Raw genomic sequence first — 19511 nt, 5'->3', positions numbered from 1 at the left:
CAATTGGAGAAGTCATAGCTAGAGATGGAATTGGGATATCATAGTAAAAGAGTAAAGTAGAGCATAAAACAAGTAATGAGAAGTTAGCAATAGACCATTAGTCAATTAGCCAAGTGTAACTCTCTCTATAGCCGTTATCTATCCAAGTGGTGGTTACGGGGAAAAGATATGCAGAACTACACGTGTAGAAAGGGAGGATACTGTATAGACCCCCCCCTCTTCACTCCAAGTGGGTAGTAGGTCAAATGACTCAATTATCACCGTTTGTGAAGGCTCTAGCAGTATTGAGTTCCAAGGAATCCCAGTGGCAAACAAGATTGGGTTTGCTTAACTGTCTAACTCTCAATGACTCACAACCAAATATCTGTAACTGATAAAACCATCCCCCCAAAAGACTGTATATCTGAGAATGATTCACAGTAAATCGTAGAATGCCATGGAAGTAGCGACATTTCTGTATTTTTTTCGGCCCACATCATCTTTGCTCCAGTGCCATCATGACAGCAGAACACTTATCTAGAGGGAAACCTCTATAACTAGCGTTCCAAGAATATTGTTAACACACTCCCACCGCATCGATGCGCATTCTAACCACAGGTAATTATTACTGCCGCATTGTAACCATGGCAATTATACCATTTCCACCACTCCGTATTGTCTCCTAAATCTTTTCCTAGTATGCTGCTTTCCTATTACTGCTTGATTTGCATGCTCGCCGCGACATGCGACACCCTCCATCTCTGCACCCCCTTCGAATATATAAATTGGCAAACTCCACCAGTGAGAAAAAATTTTTACTCCCACTTCTTTTCCTCTTTTGATTGTATATCTTCATTACATCTATTAATTTATCACAATGGGTAAGGAAAAAACTCACGTTAACGTCGTTGTTATTGGTCACGTCGACTCTGGTAAGTCCACCACCACCGGACACTTGATTTTCAAGTGTGGTGGTATCGACAAGAGAACCATCGAGAAGTTCGAGAAGGAAGCCGCCGAATTAGGTAAGGGTTCTTTCAAGTACGCCTGGGTTTTGGACAAACTTAAGGCTGAAAGAGAAAGAGGTATCACCATTGATATCGCTTTGTGGAAGTTCGAGACTCCAAAGTACCACGTCACCGTTATTGACGCTCCAGGTCACAGAGATTTCATCAAGAACATGATCACTGGTACCTCCCAAGCTGACTGTGCCATTCTTATCATTGCTGGTGGTGTCGGTGAGTTCGAAGCTGGTATCTCCAAGGACGGTCAAACCAGAGAGCACGCTTTGCTTGCTTACACCTTGGGTGTCAAGCAATTGATTGTTGCTGTCAACAAGATGGACTCCGTTAAGTGGGACAAGAACAGATTCGAGGAAATCGTCAAGGAGACCACTAACTTCGTCAAGAAGGTCGGTTACAACCCAAAGACTGTTCCATTCGTCCCAATCTCTGGTTGGAACGGTGACAACATGATTGAGCCATCTCCAAACTGCCCATGGTACAAGGGTTGGGAGAAGGAGACCAAGGCCGGTAAGTCCACCGGTAAGACCTTGTTGGAGGCCATTGACGCCATTGAGCCACCTTCGAGACCAACTGACAAGCCATTGAGATTGCCATTGCAAGATGTCTACAAGATCGGTGGTATTGGTACGGTGCCAGTCGGTAGAGTTGAGACCGGTATCATCAAGGCCGGTATGGTTGTCACCTTCGCCCCAGCTGGTGTCACCACTGAAGTCAAGTCCGTCGAGATGCACCACGAACAATTGGTCGAGGGTGTCCCAGGTGACAACGTTGGTTTCAACGTCAAGAACGTTTCCGTCAAGGAAATCAGAAGAGGTAACGTCTGTGGTGACTCCAAGAACGACCCACCAAAGGGTGCTGAGTCTTTCAACGCTCAAGTCATTGTCTTGAACCACCCAGGTCAAATCTCCTCCGGTTACTCTCCAGTTTTGGACTGTCACACCGCCCACATTGCTTGTAAGTTCGACACCTTGATCGAGAAGATCGACAGAAGAACTGGTAAGAAGTTGGAAGAGAACCCTAAGTTCGTCAAGTCTGGTGATGCTGCTATTGTCAAGATGGTCCCAACCAAGCCAATGTGTGTTGAGGCTTTCACTGACTACCCACCATTAGGAAGATTCGCTGTCAGAGACATGAGACAAACCGTCGCTGTCGGTGTCATCAAGTCTGTCGAGAAGTCCGACAAGGCTGGTAAGGTCACCAAGGCCGCTGTCAAGGCTGGTAAAAAATAAGCTGATTAGAATTTTACAATGTGTGGCCGTCTCGCTGCTCTGTAGAAGGACAATACTAGCTTATTTCCTGAGTGCGGTCCACTTTAAATTTGTTAATTAGTGTTTTATATAGTTTTGTACGTAATAAATTAATTGGTAGAAACATAAAATTGTACAAGTACAGCAGAGCATACAATGCTCCGAGTCTAAATAGATAGGCACGATTTTGCAGCAGTTATTGTTGTCTCAACTTGAGCCAAATGAGTTGCTGGCATCGTGGATATAAAATATGGTATTGTCTTGATATCATGTTTGAATCTTCAAATTCGAAGAGTCAATGAAGGTGAATTGTCTCTTGGACAAGTTAGCCAAGTCCCTCGCAGTGACGTTTGGGCCAACATCCTTTCCAAGGACACTTTCATAGGCTGATTCGTAGAAAATTTTAAGTGATTCTGGAACCCCAGGGTACATTAAGTTGTTCAATCTTTCTGTCTTTTTACAGCCCTTTACAGTTGGCTTTCCAGCAAATCGCTCCAGGATCCACGTAAGAGCAGCTGGTGCACCCAAGAAGAACTCTGTGATATGACCATTGAGAATATCGGATGAGAATTCGAAAGACTCTATGCCCCATTCACACCAATTATCGAATGCTCTCTGAGCTCCTACATGAGGAACAACGTCATCAAGTTCTCCATGGTATACGAAAAGTGGAATCTTTGGTACTTCAATTCCTTTTTTAAGAGCCAAAGTATTCTGGTCAAGAATATTCTTCACTATAGGTTCCAGAAGAATTCCAAGACCTTTGGTGAAGTATGAATTATTACCCACAAAAAAGCTGTCAAAGGCATAGTTCAAAAGTGAAGGAGCCATACATAACTGACTAGCTTTCAAGAACCCAGCTTCTCTACCAGGGCGGATCTGAGTTCTGACATAATTACCAAACGAAGGATATTCTTGCATCAAACCATTGATTGCAGAAGGAATCAAACCAGCAAATAACTTGTTATCTGTCACAACTGCTGTAGTGGTGATATTAGTAACAAATCCTCCTAAGGCTGCTCCAAGAATCCTATCGCCGACCTCTGGTGCGTAGTCTGGTTGAAGGGCAGCAGCCCAGCCGCTTGCCAACGATCCTCCAGAGTAACCCCAAAGAACAACTTCAGCATCCTCCTGAACTCCAGTTATATTTGTGGAAGCCAAGGTCGCCCTGAGTGAATCTAGCACGGCGTGTCCCGCTTGGCGACCAGCAGTAAATGAAGCATGGGGACCTTCGTAATCTGGAACAACAACGTACCATCCTTGTTCCAAGGCTCCTTGAATGAAGTACATTTCAACTTGGGCTATGATTGTATCCATCGAAGCTCCGAAAAGGAGGGCATAGGACATAGCACAGTTAGCACTGGCAGCATCTTCCGCTACTTGGTAGGAAACCAATTTGGAAGGGTCTGCGTTATATGGTTCTATGACTGTAGTAACAATGGCTGTTGCATTTCCTTGGGAGCCCTCTGATCTCACCATTAATTGCCAAGCATTCTTCACATTGACAGGTAAGTAGACACTTCTCAACATATGAGGAGCCTTTCTTGATTTCAATATTGTTCCCGGTTCCGCATCTTCATAACCCTCGGGAGGCACATAGAATGGATCTTCATTGGGCTTTAGCACTTTGGCAGTAGGAGCTGCCAAAACAATTTGGCAGAAAAAAACAGAGAAAATGACAAAATGCAACCAAGGTTTCATTTTTAAGTGATGCTTACTACAAAATACTTCAAAGATTGCGATAATTATTGGCCCTGTGTCATATTTATATATCCGTATAACTATACGAGTGATGAGACGCAAAAATATAGCTTTTCCTTCAATAAATCAGATGCAATTATTCTCGGTAAGCCTACTCCACAACTTATGCTAGCAATTGCCTCTACCATTCATTATACTTCAATGTCAAAGCTTCTCTCAACTATTTTGCGGTAGTCAGAAGACTATAATTAATCAAACCTTCCATTCTGGGACTGTTCTCTTCATGCAAGGTATGTCACAAAATTTCCTAATCGGTATAAACATTGAGGTACAGTGAAGAAAGAGGAAATTTCTTGTCGGTAAATTTTGTAGTTCGGAGAATACACCACAAGCAGGAAGTATTGTTACTCACAATGAGACGAAGACATTTAGTGGATTCGCTCAGATATTTAGACGCTGGGATGGAAAATATAGCCGTATAAGGGACAGAATATTGGACCACAGAATTTTTGGCATTGTGTCAAGTTTACTTTGAACCCCTTTATTTGAAAATACCAATTGTAGCAAAAAGTGATAAAAAAAATAAAGTTTAAGGCATTCCTAGACTTCTTCAAGTTCAAACCACAAAATTTGAGATACAAGTTGTTATGTTTATATTACATTTTACATTTTTTAAGCTAAATCTGGACCGCCTGGAAACCCTTTCCACTGACAACTCCCATCCAGTCTCCCAGGTCACCTCTCCAGCACACATTATTTACTTCTAAATCCTCTTCATATGCCAATACGGGAGTTTCAATCAAAACTCCAACGTCGGAACTACCAGTAGCGGAACTTCCTGAAATGCCATGCGATGAAGCTCCCTTGAGTTGATGCATCTTGTTGCAATCCCACACAAGTGCCTGGCAGTCATCTCCCCCAGTCAACAAGTAGTTGGAAGTTGGATGCCAGCTAATCAGATTGATTGCAGCAGCATTTCTTCCTCCAAAGGAACCGTCTAAAGTTGCCACAGGCAACCCAGGAACTCTCATATCAATTATGATGACCTGGTTAGAGTTTATTCCAATAGTAGCTAGATGGTGCTGATCAATATGGGATGTTGATAGTTTAAGCAAAGCACGCGAATGCAAAGCAGATGCACTCATTGCATTGGCAGTTGCCAACGTTGGTGACTGTGGTGGCGGTACCGTAGGTTCGTAAATAATAGTAGAATGCTCTAGTGATCTTAAATCAAAAACTCTCATAGATCCATCATTACCAACAGAAGCAAAAATGTTCGTCGAATTGTGAATGAACTTTACATCAAACACTTCAGAGTCATGTGCAATCAATTGTGTTTTGACAGTAGCCGTGTCCACTCCCGTACCATCTTCATGGTGTTTTAAATTATGTGAGCGATGCAAGTCCCACACTGTGCATGTAGTGTCTACCGATGATGTAATAAGTATGTTTGGATCAATTTTGTTCCAGTCAAAAGAAGTCACCGGTGGAAATGTGTTTATATCGTCCTGGATACTTTTGCCAGAAGTACCATTCGAACTAGTGGAAGATGTCGTGCTTGTAGTATTATTAGCCAAAGTGTGAGTTTGTATTAAACGGTAGTCACCGTTTTGGTCGAATGGATCATGTTCTACTTTGTAGAGTCTGAGAACTTCCAGGGAGGCAGCTAAACGCTCTTCATTTGTATTTCCTGAAAGCAATGGATCCCATTGGAGATTAGTAACAGGATAGTCCACGCCAATTTCAGCAGCTTTGTGGAAGTAAAATCCCTCTACAATTTCATCATCGAATGAATAAGGTTGGTTGATGCTATTAGAAGAAGTCGTTGGAGTACCAGAAGGAGGCGCCTGATACAAATATTGATGTTGGGGAGCAGGTGTGGTTGGAGAAGACTTGTCCATGGTTATATCATCATTGACTTCATACAGTTTACTTCTGGTATACTCACTTTCATAATTGAGGCCATGTACTACCTGAAGCTTATTGGTAAAGCCTTCCTTGTAAGAACTAAGGGCGATGCATTCGGTGTCAGAAGTGGGCAAATAGGACCAATCTGAGCAATACAACGGGTACTGTGAGAAATAATAAGAATTCCTATCTATCGGCGTTGTCAATGACGGGCTATTACTGATGTTGCTGTTGGTGGAATTGGTATTATTGATGCTACTAGGGATGTTGTTGCTTCCGTTTGGCGACATCGAATTGATCGTTGTCGACGAATTGTGGAGAAGTGGATTTGTGGAACTATTCATTGAGGAACTGCTACTGAGCGAGTTACCGATGTTGGTGCTGTTAGATGATCCCGCGCTGAAGAACTGGGATCTCTGACTTCCGTTGTAGCTAGAGTTTGCTGAAGCGTTGCCGCTGAGAATGCCGTATGAAGGTGGTGAAAACGAGGGTGCCCCTGTTGAAATCGAGCTCCGCTTGGAGCGGTTATTGTACCAGTCCATGGGGTAAGGAGTGATCAAGAGAGGGAAGGTAGTATCGTTGGTGAAAAGGAACAAGGAGTCCTTAGGAGGTTGGTGCTATGTATAATATGGACTTGATTGAGCCTTTTGTTTTGTTTTCGATGAGCTGAGTGTTTTTGACAGTTGCTATATGACGATGTCAGAATGTGTGACACACCACCGACAAAGAATTGACTTTGGACGACAATCTTTAGGGTAGTACGACCGATGAAGAGCAATACAAACTATCTCCAGCGGTAACAAGAGTCGAACCGAAATTAGCAATGCAGATGAGTCTGTTGGCTCTGTGATTTCCACGCCCTGTATCTCCGACTGTGTTGCAACAAGACAACTTTCAAGCCACTCTTGACATCAGGCTAGCCCTCATGAGATGAAAATTACGATTACAGAACGCTGTAGTCGCACTCATTGTTTGATGCACGAAAAGAGGAGGGGGTAAGCCCGCGCCGCAGTAGTGGATCAGAGGGCGGGCAGCTGGGGCACTGTGTAACTCTTGTAGGTACAACAACATCTTCATTGTGTCTCTGTGTCTCTGTGTCTCTGTTTCTCTGTCTGTCTGTCTGTCTGTCTGTGTCTCTGTCTCTTCCGTCTCTGTGTCTCCGTCTCTCTGTTTCTCTCACACCTCCGTCTCTGTCTTTCACTCTCGCATATCCGTCTAAACTATCTCGCTCAATCACACTCTGTCACACTCTCTCAAACTCTCTCATTATGTCTGACACACACAAATGCCGACACACACAGAATCTCTTTATCTCTCTCTCTTTCAGTCAGTGAGTGAGATGTGTGTGTGTCTCTCAGCATTGCTCATGAAGATTGGCTGTTAAAATCAGGTGGGGTGCCAGTAGAGGTGGGGAAAAAAATATATGAAAGGTGGACATAGTTCTGGCGATGGACGGCAGCATTGTGTGAATTATCAGAAAATACGACATAAAATATTGACAAGGGGTATATAAGGATATACATTGCTGTTTGCTTGACCGGGCCGAAATCCTTCTATTGATAGTCATTGTCCTCAGGCGACTCCATCTGACAATACGCTTAGTTACATAACTTACACAAATGGTTAATTGAATCTCTATTTTTGGCGCTACCATGTTACTTCGATGGTTAGTCTATGTCGGTATTAAGAGTTCCTGTGATGAGACAGTTTACTAAATTCTTTTAAAGAGTATATCTTTCCTAACTAGCTTATTGAAATAGAGAGACAGTGTGATACTGATATATACAGAGAGAAACCCAGTGGTGAAGTCTCTTTGCCAAAACGCTTTGGGGCTTTTTTTTTGAAAAATCCTTTGGGGCTAGGACTCCTCTTTGTAGTATGACAAGCACACAGGCAGGGTCAGACATGCTAGCCATGCTGAATAATGGTTTCGTCCAAATGCAGTGGCAAATCTGATGGATGTAAACTTATCTGTTCTGGTATATGAGTATCGATAACTAGAGGATATTCAAGCACTCTGTTTTCCTCATCTCCACAATGAAGACACTTGTAGTTTGGCCGCAAAAAAAAACGGTATGGAGATTTTTTTTCACAGCCATTTCAATATAAAACTGCCCTCAGCCCTAAAATCGCTTTGACTATTATACTTTTATTTATCTATGAAATTGTGAAGTAATATAAACAATATACAATTACGAACTGAAATGATTAGAACCGAAACCGGTTTCAAGTTACAAGAAATCAGTTGGCGATCTCTCTATTTAGTTGTCTTGGGCTGCAACAACCTCCTCAACAGATGGACAAGTGCAGTTCAAGTTCAAGTCACCGTAGGTGTCATCCAATCTGGCTACAGTTGGCCAGCACTTGGAAGATTTCAAGAATGGCAATGGGTAAGCAGCCTGTTCTCTTGTGTATCCTCTGGCATCCCAATCAGCTTGCGGAGTAGCAACAATGTCCTGCAATGGATGTGGGGCGTTCTTCAAAACCAATCCTAATGGCTCCTTCTTGGCATAAGCGTCGATTTCACCTCTAATGGCGATCAACGAGTCAACGAATCTGTCCAATTCTTCCAAGTTTTCGGATTCAGTAGGTTCAATCATCAAAGTTCCAGCTACTGGGAAAGACATGGTTGGGGCATGGAAACCGTAATCCTGCAATCTCTTGGCCACATCAATGGCTTCAATGCCAACAGCCTTGAATTCTCTCAAGTCTAAGATGAACTCGTGGGCACAATGTCTCAAGCCAGCGTCAGCAGATGAGTCAACGAATAAAATTTCGTAGTGTTCTCTCAATCTGGCCAACATATAATTAGCGTTCAACATGGCAATAGTAGAAACATATGGGAGTGCGTTGGCACCTAACATCTTGATGTAAGAGTAGGAAACTGGAATGACAGCTGCGGAACCATATGGAGCAGAATTAACGGACTTGATGGATTCGGCAGTAGAATGAGGAGTCTCGAGGAAGTGATGGGATGGTAAGAATGGCTTCAAGTGCTCCTTGACACAGACAGGGGCTTGACCTGGACCACCTCCACCGTGACTCAATGCAAAGGTCTTGTGGATGTTCAAGTGACATACATCAGCACCTAAGTCACCTGGAGAGGTTAAACCGACTTGGGCGTTCATGTTGGCACCGTCCAAGTATACTAAACCACCGTTCTTGTGAACGAGATCAATAGCAGTCTTCACACCTGGCTCGAAGAGACCATAGGTAGATGGGTAAGTAATCATGATGGAACAAAGGTTCTCGGCATGCTTCTCGGCCTTCTCTTGCAAATCTTGCAAGTCAATAGAACCATTGGCCAAACACTTGACTGGAACAACCTTCAAACCACACATAGCAGCAGAAGCAGGGTTGGTACCATGGGCTGAAACTGGGATAAGACATATGTTTCTCTTCTCGTAGTCACCTCTGGACTTGTGATATTGTCTGATTAATGATAAACCAGTGTATTCACCTTGTGCACCAGAGTTAGGCATAGAGGTGGTAGCATCAAATCCAGTGATGTCGTTCAAGTCCTTTTCGAACTCATCAACTAATTGCTTGTAACCTTGAGCTTGGTCGAGAGGAGCAAATGGATGGATAGAACTGAATCCTGGCATCGAGAGGGTCTGCATCTCAACAGTGGAGTTCAATTTCATGGTACAGGAACCCAATGGGATCATTGAGTTGGCCAAGGACAAGTCCTTGCTCTGTAACAAATGCAAGTAACGTAACATAGCGGTTTCTGAGTGGTGAGTGTTAAAGACAGCATTTGGCAAAATTTTGTCAGTTCTCAATAATTCTTGTGGAAGTTGAGGTAATTCTTCAATAGAAGCAACATTGATAGTGTTTCCAGTGAAAACATTACCTAAAGCAACCAAGTCTTCAGCCTCCACAGTTTCGTCCAAAGTAATAGAGACAGTGCTCTCGTCAACCTTGAATAAATTGATGTTGTGTTCATTAAGGGCTTTGGCCAAAACTTCGTTGGCAGTGACACCGTTCAACTTGACAGTTATGGTGTCAAACCACTTGTCATTGACGATTTCGTGCTTGGTAGAGATCTCGTTAGCTAACAAAGTGGTGTAACCATAGACTCTTTTAGCAATGTTTTTCAATCCTTCTGGACCATGGTAAACTGCGTACATAGCAGCGATGTTGGCCAATAAAGCTTGAGCAGTACAAATGTTGGACGTAGCCTTTTCTCTCTTAATGTGTTGTTCTCTGGTCTGTAAGGCCAATCTGAGTGCTGGGTTTCCTAATCTATCCTTGGAAACTCCGACGATTCTTCCTGGAATCTTTCTTGAGTACTTCATGTTAGTGGAGAAGAACGCAGCATGAGGTCCACCGTAACCGAATGGAACACCGAATCTCTGGGAAGTACCCAAAGCAATGTCGGCTCCAAATTCAGATGGAGGCTTGATGAGAGTAAGGGCCAACAAATCAGTGGCCATGGCAAACAAACCCTTGTTGGCATGCACGATCTCACCAATCTTAGTGTAGTTATGGAGAGATCCATCGGTTCCTGGGTATTGGACTAATACACCACAGACATTAGACACGATTTTTTCCAACTCTTGGACACCAGCGTCGGTAGATAATGGCAATTCCACAACAGTGACACCGATGTTCTCAGCTCTGGACTTGACGACTTCCAATGTCTGAGGGTGAATGTTAGAGTCAACCACGTAAGCAGTCTTCTTGTTCTTTGAGTTGTGGAAAGACATGGACATGGCCTCACCAGCAGCTGTACCCTCATCCAATAAGGAAGCGTTAGCCATTGGCAATCCAGTCAAGGATGTAACAACAGTTTGGTAGTTCAACAAAGACTCCAATCTGCCCTGGGAGATTTCCGGCTGATATGGAGTATATGAAGTGTACCATTCAGGAGATTCCAACAAATTTCTTTGGATAACTGGTGGAAGTCTAGTTCCGGCGTAACCTTTACCGATGAAAGACTTGACGATCTTGTTCTTGTTGGCAATCTCATTGAGGTGAGTGAGCATTTCCGATTCAGTGAATCCTTGTTCTGGTTGAATAGACAACTTTCTCTTGAACAAAATGTGCTCTGGAATGGCCTTGGAGAGGAATTCGTCCAAGTCAGAGTAGCCCAAAGTGGCTAACATTTTCTCGACATTCTTTGGAGTAGGTCCAATGTGTCTTCTGGCGAAGGTGTCCAAGTTAGCAAGCGATACCTTTCGTGCATTGGGCTCGAATACTTTAGCGTAGTTCTTAGATGAAGTGTCTGCTTTGGTTGCCAAAAATCTGGTTGAAAGTGCTGGAACTGGTCTGGAAGCCAAAAATGCCAGTCTGGCCCCCGAAACGGCTGTGACTCTTGGAAGACGAGCAGTTCTGATAAGTGCTCTGGCGTGGATCATCCTGCGATTCTTATCTATGGGTGAAAAATTCGGCTGTTAAAAAATGTCACGGTGCAGACGCAACCGAGGCGATAAGAAGAATCGATGGGATAAAGAGAAGACGATGCAAACGATTATGGTCTTGAAGAAAGTCAAACAGCGGAATTACCAGCAACAGGAAATCACAGACGTATATATATTTATTATGAACTCGAGTAACCGGGAAAATTCTGTATCTACACAGAGATAGAGTTTTAGGCGTCTATAGCCCTATCAGTTATAAGCTTGAAACAGAGCTTTTGCCTTGATTTGACTCGGGCAGAAAATGGCACACGAACACCGAGCATATACCAGCGGGTACATGTATACACGGGAGCCATCTGGTTGTGTAGCTCGGGCATTATAGGCCAAAGAAGTAGACATAGCAGGCCATCTCGTAGGATGCGACTCTGGCGTGACTCCGAAATGTGACTCTGGCAGCCGTTTTTTTGCAAGGCATTTTCTTGAATGCATTTAGAGGGCATTTGGAGTGGCACCAAAGAAAATTTTGCAGGGAAATAGAGTTTCGTGTCGTTGAATATAGGAGATTGCCGGGTTTTCGTATGGGGTACTTGCTAGAGAATTGAAATTGGCGTGAGATCTCTTCAAAGCAACTGGTGGTTAACAGCAATAGTTAATGGATCTTTTGACTTCCCATCTGTTATGTAATATGCAGTACTTCCACCCACCCATGAGAATCACATGTTTGAGTTGACTTTGTGTTATGTTTGTGTGATACGCAATATGTCCGTAGCTGCAAATTGTATATTATGAAGATCTTCTTTGCAACTATAGGGCGTTGTGTACGAAAGATGGGGAATTGATGGGGAATTAAGAGGCTATTGATATTGGATAGGGACTCTAGTAAGCATATAAGCTTTAAGGGGAAAGCATGTAATGTAAATTGAAAATTGTGTTAGATGTGGCACCTTGAGTTGATCTAAATCATCCAGTGTCATAATTATAAGTACTACTAAGCACCTGGCTAGGCACTTATTCACAAAACATTACAAAATATACCGAAGTAGTTTTCCAGATTTAATATACACAATAAGGAAAAAAATACATTTACATACAATTTACCTAGGTTATCCTTGCATTATTGTGATCCGGTCCCCCATACTGTTTCATACTTTATCAATTAGTTCCCTAACCTCCCTAATTTCAGCAGGAGACGTGCTGCAACATCCTCCTACCACTCGTACATTTTCTATTCGTAACCATTCTTCAACTAATGATCGCCATTGATTTATATCTTTGTGGGCCTTATATTCATCATCCTCAGCATAGTACTCCATCGCCAAATTTGGATATACAATAAATTGATAAAGAAGCAGTTTGTTACTTTGTTGAATCGAGTTTATCTTCGAAACGATTCCAGTAATCTTGCGATAATCCACACAATTCAATCCAATACCAAGCATATATTCTCTCAAAATTGGATTGTTTTCTAATGCATTATTCAAATATTCAATAACATCTCCAGTGGGAGTACCATCCGTGAGAGTATCGGTATCGAAATTAAAGCTGATATAGAAGAACTTACGATTCTTCTTTTCTTTAAACTCTTCCCCCAATATCTTGATAATGCTTTTCATCTCTGTGAAATTGGGAACCGTTTCGAAACCGATTGCGTCGACTCTTTCGTCGCTGATGAAATATTGCAACAATGGCAAATGATACTTTTCAATTTCTTCTCCAGTGGTACCCTTGTAATCTCCAGTGTACTCGGACCCATCGGCCAAGAATGATGCATAGGGTCCAATTGAACCAACTACATAGGTTTTTTTATTGGACAATTTCTGCTCTTTCCTATACTTTTCTATAGCATCTACTATCACAGTTATGGACCTTTTCCATAGGTCCCGTATGTCCAAATCCGTCAACTCGGTATATTTTTTCAAGCTTGCGTATGATATTTGATATGTCGAGCTAATTACTATATCTACATCGGCTTCCTTTAAGTAGTTATAGTGTATTTGTGAAACCAACTCTGGCTGATTCAAAAGCACAAGCCCAGACCATAAAGGATGCTTGCGCGGTTGAGTATCTGAATCTTTAGGAATCAACGCTTCCAATTCTGTTCCCAATGCACCATCCAAAACTAGTTTTCCTTGGTCAATTGCTTCTTTGATAGACTTACTAGGAACTACACTCATTATCACGAATTTTATATCTCTCCAGAAGAAAGGAAGTAATATACAACTTCAATGTTCTTCATTGACTGTGGTGTCTGGTGAAAGATGACAACATAAATATATATATATACATATAATCCTTCATATAATCCATCCTGTGTATACGCCTCGTTGAAAAATCCATCAACCCAAAACAGCTTTAAGCAGGGATAGAACAGTGAAGATATCACTGAAAAAAACCAGTAGTCGAGCTGTTGTTATCAGGTAAGAAACATTGCAATGGATTCTCATCCAGGAAAGAGAACAAGAGACGAATTCGAGGCAGACCAGGGTCCTCCTCAGCATTTCGATGAGGACTCTGAGTCCAAGAGACAGCATATCGACCCAGCTCAAGAGTTGATTAACAATGTCTGTAAGGATATCAGAAGGCTCGGAGAAAACCCCAACATCATCAACCAGATTGAAGATGTGTCTTACATTTCGAATCCGATTGTAGCTGAATTCGAGAAGATCGACAAGTTAAGAAACTCTATTCTTAGTACAGTGTACGCCCTTATCATCGAACAACCACAGAAAATTAATGCATTGAGCAATCTTGTCCTCATATGTAACGCAAAGAACTTCGTGGTAGCCAAGTATGTTGTAGAATATTTGCATGCCAAAGCACAGGCTTTGTTGGACACCATTAGAGTTGTGCCTGAGGAAGGTGCAGAGAAGAAAACTGAGAAGAAATCCAAGAGTGCTCTTGAAGAAGACGCAGGCACCTTCAACAACTTGAAGTCGATCTTGAAGTTCTTGGCTACGTTGGCCCCTATAATCGAGTCCTATTCAATTGTTAATCTCTACAAGCAATTCTTGACGCTTGCAATTGAATTGCAGGATAGCACACCAGAAATCAGAAACGGAATAGCACAAGAGATCTTTTATAATGTCTTGATTGCAATTCCTTACTTATTGAGCAATGATAATTCGGAAGAGTTGATTGACCGCGTAAACGAATTAGTTGAATTGGCTAAAGATTTCAAGGTTGTGGAAATATCATCAAATGTGTTATTGCAACCATTCGATTCTAAGCTCGAGAACTACAAATTGCCATACGAACCTGTGAAAATGATTGATTTGATTTATAAAGCTATTCTGGATTTACAGGGAGAAGACAAAAAATGGGAAAACTTGCAAAATAAGCTCTTCTTGAACTTTTCTGAGTTGGTGCAGCCAATTATTAAAGAAGCTCTTGAGAACAACCCTATTTCTAACGAAGTTATCAAGCACCAGTTGCCTCAGCTTTCCTTGCCATCTGTCGAGCAAGTTCAATCTTACAAGCCCACCGGCTCAATTGACAAATTGTGGAAAGAAAACTCTCGTGTATTGTTCCAGGTTTATAATGCAACGGAGTTTGAGACCGTTCCAAAAATTGATACATACTTCGGGTTGTTCTTCAAGGATTTGTCTTTCGACATTTTGACAAACTTATCATTCAACAAGAACGAGGCTTCCATCCAATTGTCTATATTAGATTTATTCTTCAGCAAGGATTTGTTTGCCCCACCAGGTTCATCAATTGACCAATTAAGCATGATTCACGAAGATAACAAGTCAGGCGAAAACTTGCCACCTTTGTCCACTTGGAAAATTGAAGACATTGCAGTTGAGAGTATTTTGACTATGATTTTCCAATTACCAGTCACTTTACATCGTGAAATTTACTATTACACAGTTTTGATTGCTTGTTGTAAAGAGAGCCCTGATTCTATTGCTCCTGTTTTTGGAAGAGCTATCAGATATTTCTATAACAACTTGGAGACTTTAGACTACGAATTGAAAATGAGATTCTTGGACTGGATGACTACTCAAATTTCTAATTTTGACTTCAGTTGGAAGTGGGATGAGTGGGTGAATGATTCAAAGAAGTTCAAAAACTTGAAATTCCATCCAAAGAAAAATTTCATCAAAAACTTAATTGCAAAGGAAGTCAGATTGTCCAATAAAAAAAGAATAGGAGAAAGTTTTGTAACGGTAGATCCTGAAACTTCTGATATTGTTTCCTTAGAAGAGTTCAATCAATATTTGAATATCTCTCTTTTCGATGATGAGGAAAAATACATTCTTGATTACGATACTTCATTATTTCAGAAGGAGGAAGTCAGAGAAGTCCTTCAAAAGCTATACAACGAGAAAAAAGACCAGTTGGCTGCCAAGCCAGCAGTATTCGCGCAAGAAGAGATATTTTATAATTTCTCACATCCCGAGTTGCCATTGAATGCCGTTTCAAGTAAAGTGTATGACTTCGTCGTTGCTCACTGGAAGCCAAATAATGAATTTAATGACTTGTGCAAGGAAATTGTAAAAGCTGCCGAGGAATTTCCTGAGATTAATGCTCAAAGGTTTTTGGTTAACATAATCTTTCAAACATATGCCTACATCGGGTCAAGATCGATCTACTCGGTGGTTAGCATCTTGTCCCGTGATGTAAATAAATTGAAATACTTAAGTGGCTCTACAATAGAGTATGGTCATGAAGAGCCTAAGTTTGAAGAAGCTGAATTGACACCAGAGGAAATTAATGATAGACAGAACTGGATAATTGAGTCTATCTTCAGAGTTTGGGTACATCAGCCACAAGAGGTTTTCTTGATTCTCGAGTATTTGATTGAGTTCGATGTCTTGAAACCAGACGTTCTTGTTAAAAAGACATTGGATCTTGAACACAACTTAATTCTTGGGAATGTTTCTTGTATGGAGTCTATTAACAGAGTGTTGAACAATAGTTTTGTTGCAGAAGATCCAGAGTCATTCAAGAAGTTGGTCTTAATCCTTTTCACTAGTATCACGAACAACTTGAATGTTCTTTCTAAAAGCTTGCAATCCGATTCCTCAGAAATTATCAAAATTAGCCAGGAATTCGAAGACCCCGAAGATATGGAAGCAATGAAAAAAGTTGATCAAGAGTGGCTTTTCTTTGAGTACAAGGGTCTTTTGAAGTCATACTTTAGGCGTTACGTCAAGAACCACGACATCGATTACTTGGATGAGATCAAGCAGTTGCTTGAGTCGATTGAGAATGTTCCGGCCAAGGAGGACACTTTGAAATGGTTGGACGAGGTGAGCAAATAAGGCAACTTTTTTTTATCCGTGTTTGAGAGAAATTCCAATAAAAAGTTAGATATAGGTATACTTACCTAATGTACTATATATAAATATATATTTATGTATCATATAATAAAAAGTATTGATAGGCAAAAGTGTATTTTTTCGGTAAAGGCTATAATATATTATAGGCGAAGAGGATATTTTTAACGCCTAATAGAATTGGAATGCTCTCTCCACGAAGAGAACATGCAAAGGCAGAAGGACTAAAAATTATGCAAACAAATTGTAACCAACATTCGACGTACTAACCATCGCATTCTACGTACCAACCATCGAATTCTACGTACCAACCATCGCATTCTACATATTAATCAACAAATCCATAACTATCGACACTCATACCCCATAATCCTTCTCTATCTCTCATTCATACCTACCTCTCACACATACCTATCTCTTACTCATATCTAGCTCTCCCTCCATATTATAACATCTTCCCCAATGCTCACCCCACTAAACTTTTAGTGAGCACGAGTTTTTCGCAATCGGAGTTGCATGAAAAATCAATGGACTGATAAATAGAAATATTTCAGATGAGTTAGTTGACCTGTTATGGTAATTGTTTAGGTTAAGGTAGTTGTTTAGGTTAAAGTATTGCTAAGAGGAATATAACATGAGTAAACAGGAGAAAATCTATGACTATTCCGACGACACGTCGTTGGCTATAGAAACAAAGGAACTTACCTACAAATTTGCAGGCACAAGTAAGATAGGATTGGAAAATATAAGTCTTCAGATTCCTTGGGGCTCAACAAACCTTATTATTGGCCCCAATGGAGCAGGTAAGTCTACTCTTCTCCGTATATTGGCCGGTAAGACATTGATTAGGAAAGGGAAGTTGAAAATCGGAGGATTTGATCCGTTCGAGTTCTCAATGACTAGAAACGAACAGCATAACTCCGATATTAACAACTATATCACATACCTAGGCACGGAATGGGCTGCCAATTCGGTTGTTAAGAGAGATATACCAGTGAATTTGTTGATCTCGTCCATCGGAGGCGAAAGCTACAGCGAAAGAAGAGATTTGCTTCTCGATATCCTTGATATTGATCCAGAATGGTCAATGATGAGAATCTCGGATGGAGAGCGTCGCCGTGTGCAGATTGCCATGGGTTTGGTCAAGCCATGGCGTCTTCTATTATTGGACGAAGTGACAATTGATTTAGATGTCATTGTGAGACTGAGGCTATTGAATTTCTTGAGAAAAGAATGTGTCGAAAGAAGATGTTGTGTGGTCTATGCTACTCACATCTTTGATGGGTTAGGAAAAGATTGGTGTGATAGAATCATCCATCTCGATGCTGGTATCAAGGTAGATGACGTCGACATGAAGAACGTAAAATTCGTGAATGATACGGAGGGCAAAGTCCAGGTGGATGAACTGAGTGTGAAAATCCCCTTGGCGCAATCTTTGCATCCATTGGCATTGCATTGGTTATACCATGACTTGGAAGAGAGAGGAACAAGGGCAGAGGAGAAAATTAGGATGCAAAAGAGACACAATGATTGGAATAACTCTAGAGATGGAAAGTACTTCGACGCTGATGAGCACAAGTTAGCAGCCTACTTTAAGGCCACCAGAAGTTATGAGGGTAAGTAAAATTAGCTCAAGCGAAAGTCGTCACGGCTTTTATTTATGGTGCATGATAGTAATAGACTTACGTATATTAAATATATGTATATGCCGACAATATAAAATACAAATAAGATGATGCAGAAATATAGTACAATAGATATGATATGCAATATGCCTGTTAGATGGAAACATTGTGCAAGAGAATTCAGTATTTTGCAATAGATGAAGAAACATCAGCTAGATTCTCGATGTCAATCCAGCAGCAGCTTCCTACCTTGAATTCTTTGTTTATAATGGACGGAAGCATACTTCCATCTACAAAATTAGTGCTATTCAATAGCTTCATTAAGTCAATCATTAAGTTAGCTCTTTCTACATTGATTGATTCTCAAGGGTTGGCTACCTCCTCAAGCGAAAACTTACTCTCCAACTCGAGAAACTTAATCGTCTCTTCGTTTTCCTTCAATTGAGCCTTCAACAACCAATTCTGGTAGTTCGCTTCTAAGATTTCTAGAGTAGCGAATTGGAGATATTGATGCCGTCTAGGCGGCTGCTCGAGCTTTCGCCTTACTATTGTATGTTCTCTGATAGAAGGCGTGAGCGGAGTACTGGGACCTCTTTTACGGTGTTCGTTTTCCAGCTCATGGTTGTTTATTTCCTTGGTCGAATTGGTGCTGCTGACTGAGGAATTAGCGTGTTTGTCTAGCCTTATAGCAGCATCAAACGTGTGGATGTTCTCTATGTTTTCTATGTTTGCAATGTCATTTATGCGGATCGTGGGTTGAGATGAGTTCTCAAAGTCATGGCCCGAATGTAACTTAGTCTCACTCATTGATGCCGCCCCTATGCTGTGATCCATTAGTTTCTATCCCTTTATCAAAGTAATAAAAAGATCTTAGTTACTAAAGCGGGTTTTGTAAACAAATCAAGGCTGTTTAGTGTGTTGTTGTCTGCCGGAAGTTTATGTCATGTGTTGATTATCACGTTACTTGAGATCTGTCAATGCGACAATGAAAGTGTGAAGAAGTTAATGTGTATAGAAATTTAATGTGTATAGGAATTTATGTGTGTAGGAATTTATGTGTGTAGGAATTTATGTGTGTAGAAATCAATGTATGTAGAAATGAATGTATGTAGAAATTTATGTGTGTAGAATGGAAAAAAAGGACTTTTTACGCGTGGAACATCAGCACCGCTGTTTTTTTAATGAGATGGAATTGTGAATTTTGCATCTTCAGCCAAGACCGAAATGGGTATAAAATATTAATGGTGTGACAGATATTAGTAAAGTGATATTGAGGAAATTGGAGACATCTAAGCTCGTGGCAACACCACAAGAAGTCATTTCCAATGGAGATGACTTTCTCGGCTCGGTGACTGGTGCCCCCTTTGTTGCCGAGTGCTAC

The 19511-nt window shown here is 41.3% G+C and overlaps 8 protein-coding genes across 8 annotated transcripts; 3 read left to right on the top strand and 5 right to left on the bottom strand. All coding sequences in view use genetic code 12, as the record gives it.

Annotated features, from left to right (window-relative positions):
• Nucleotides 1-756: 756 nt before the first annotated feature.
• TEF2 (translation elongation factor EF-1 alpha) lies at nucleotides 757-2376 on the top strand. The gene has a single exon (XM_064916204.1). It carries the CDS (start codon nucleotides 857-859, stop codon nucleotides 2231-2233), a length of 1377 nt encoding a protein of 458 aa, XP_064777194.1. The 5' UTR covers nucleotides 757-856; the 3' UTR covers nucleotides 2234-2376.
• A 26-nt stretch (nucleotides 2377-2402) lies between these two features.
• Nucleotides 2403-4291, bottom strand: RJT20DRAFT_12552 (lipase family protein). The gene has a single exon (XM_064916514.1). The coding sequence runs from the start codon at nucleotides 3950-3952 to the stop codon at nucleotides 2519-2521; it is 1434 nt and encodes a 477-aa protein (XP_064777193.1). The 5' UTR covers nucleotides 3953-4291; the 3' UTR covers nucleotides 2403-2518.
• Nucleotides 4291-6578, bottom strand: RJT20DRAFT_12497 (uncharacterized protein). The gene has a single exon (XM_064916365.1). The coding sequence runs from the start codon at nucleotides 6400-6402 to the stop codon at nucleotides 4630-4632; it is 1773 nt and encodes a 590-aa protein (XP_064777192.1). The 5' UTR covers nucleotides 6403-6578; the 3' UTR covers nucleotides 4291-4629.
• A 1406-nt stretch (nucleotides 6579-7984) lies between these two features.
• GCV2 (glycine decarboxylase subunit P) lies at nucleotides 7985-11386 on the bottom strand. The gene has a single exon (XM_064916203.1). The coding sequence runs from the start codon at nucleotides 11218-11220 to the stop codon at nucleotides 8122-8124; it is 3099 nt and encodes a 1032-aa protein (XP_064777191.1). The 5' UTR covers nucleotides 11221-11386; the 3' UTR covers nucleotides 7985-8121.
• Nucleotides 11387-12038: 652 nt separating this feature from the next.
• On the bottom strand, nucleotides 12039-13524 carry SAM4 (S-adenosylmethionine-homocysteine S-methyltransferase). Its single transcript, XM_064916418.1, has one exon. The coding sequence runs from the start codon at nucleotides 13395-13397 to the stop codon at nucleotides 12366-12368; it is 1032 nt and encodes a 343-aa protein (XP_064777190.1). The 5' UTR covers nucleotides 13398-13524; the 3' UTR covers nucleotides 12039-12365.
• A 14-nt stretch (nucleotides 13525-13538) lies between these two features.
• Nucleotides 13539-16616, top strand: GCR3 (Gcr3p). Its single transcript, XM_064916202.1, has one exon. It carries the CDS (start codon nucleotides 13656-13658, stop codon nucleotides 16488-16490), a length of 2835 nt encoding a protein of 944 aa, XP_064777189.1. The 5' UTR covers nucleotides 13539-13655; the 3' UTR covers nucleotides 16491-16616.
• Nucleotides 16617-17065: 449 nt separating this feature from the next.
• Nucleotides 17066-18175, top strand: CAF16 (putative ATP-binding cassette family ATPase). Its single transcript, XM_064915787.1, has one exon. The coding sequence runs from the start codon at nucleotides 17140-17142 to the stop codon at nucleotides 18127-18129; it is 990 nt and encodes a 329-aa protein (XP_064777188.1). The 5' UTR covers nucleotides 17066-17139; the 3' UTR covers nucleotides 18130-18175.
• A 318-nt stretch (nucleotides 18176-18493) lies between these two features.
• RJT20DRAFT_4719 (uncharacterized protein) lies at nucleotides 18494-18937 on the bottom strand (the record flags this gene model as incomplete). The annotated part of the gene is made up of 1 exon (XM_064920277.1): nucleotides 18494-18937. One exon carries the CDS (start codon nucleotides 18935-18937, stop codon nucleotides 18494-18496), a length of 444 nt encoding a protein of 147 aa, XP_064777187.1.
• Between the last annotated feature and the right edge of the window lie 574 nt (nucleotides 18938-19511).

The sequence above is a fragment of the Scheffersomyces xylosifermentans genome, assembly GCF_036884685.1.
Source record: "Scheffersomyces xylosifermentans strain CBS 12540 chromosome Unknown RJT20scaffold_1, whole genome shotgun sequence".
In the NCBI taxonomy this organism is placed as follows: domain Eukaryota; kingdom Fungi; phylum Ascomycota; class Pichiomycetes; order Serinales; family Debaryomycetaceae; genus Scheffersomyces; species Scheffersomyces xylosifermentans.
Note: the sequence above shows the minus strand (reverse complement) of the source record. Positions and strands in the feature narration are given on the sequence as shown.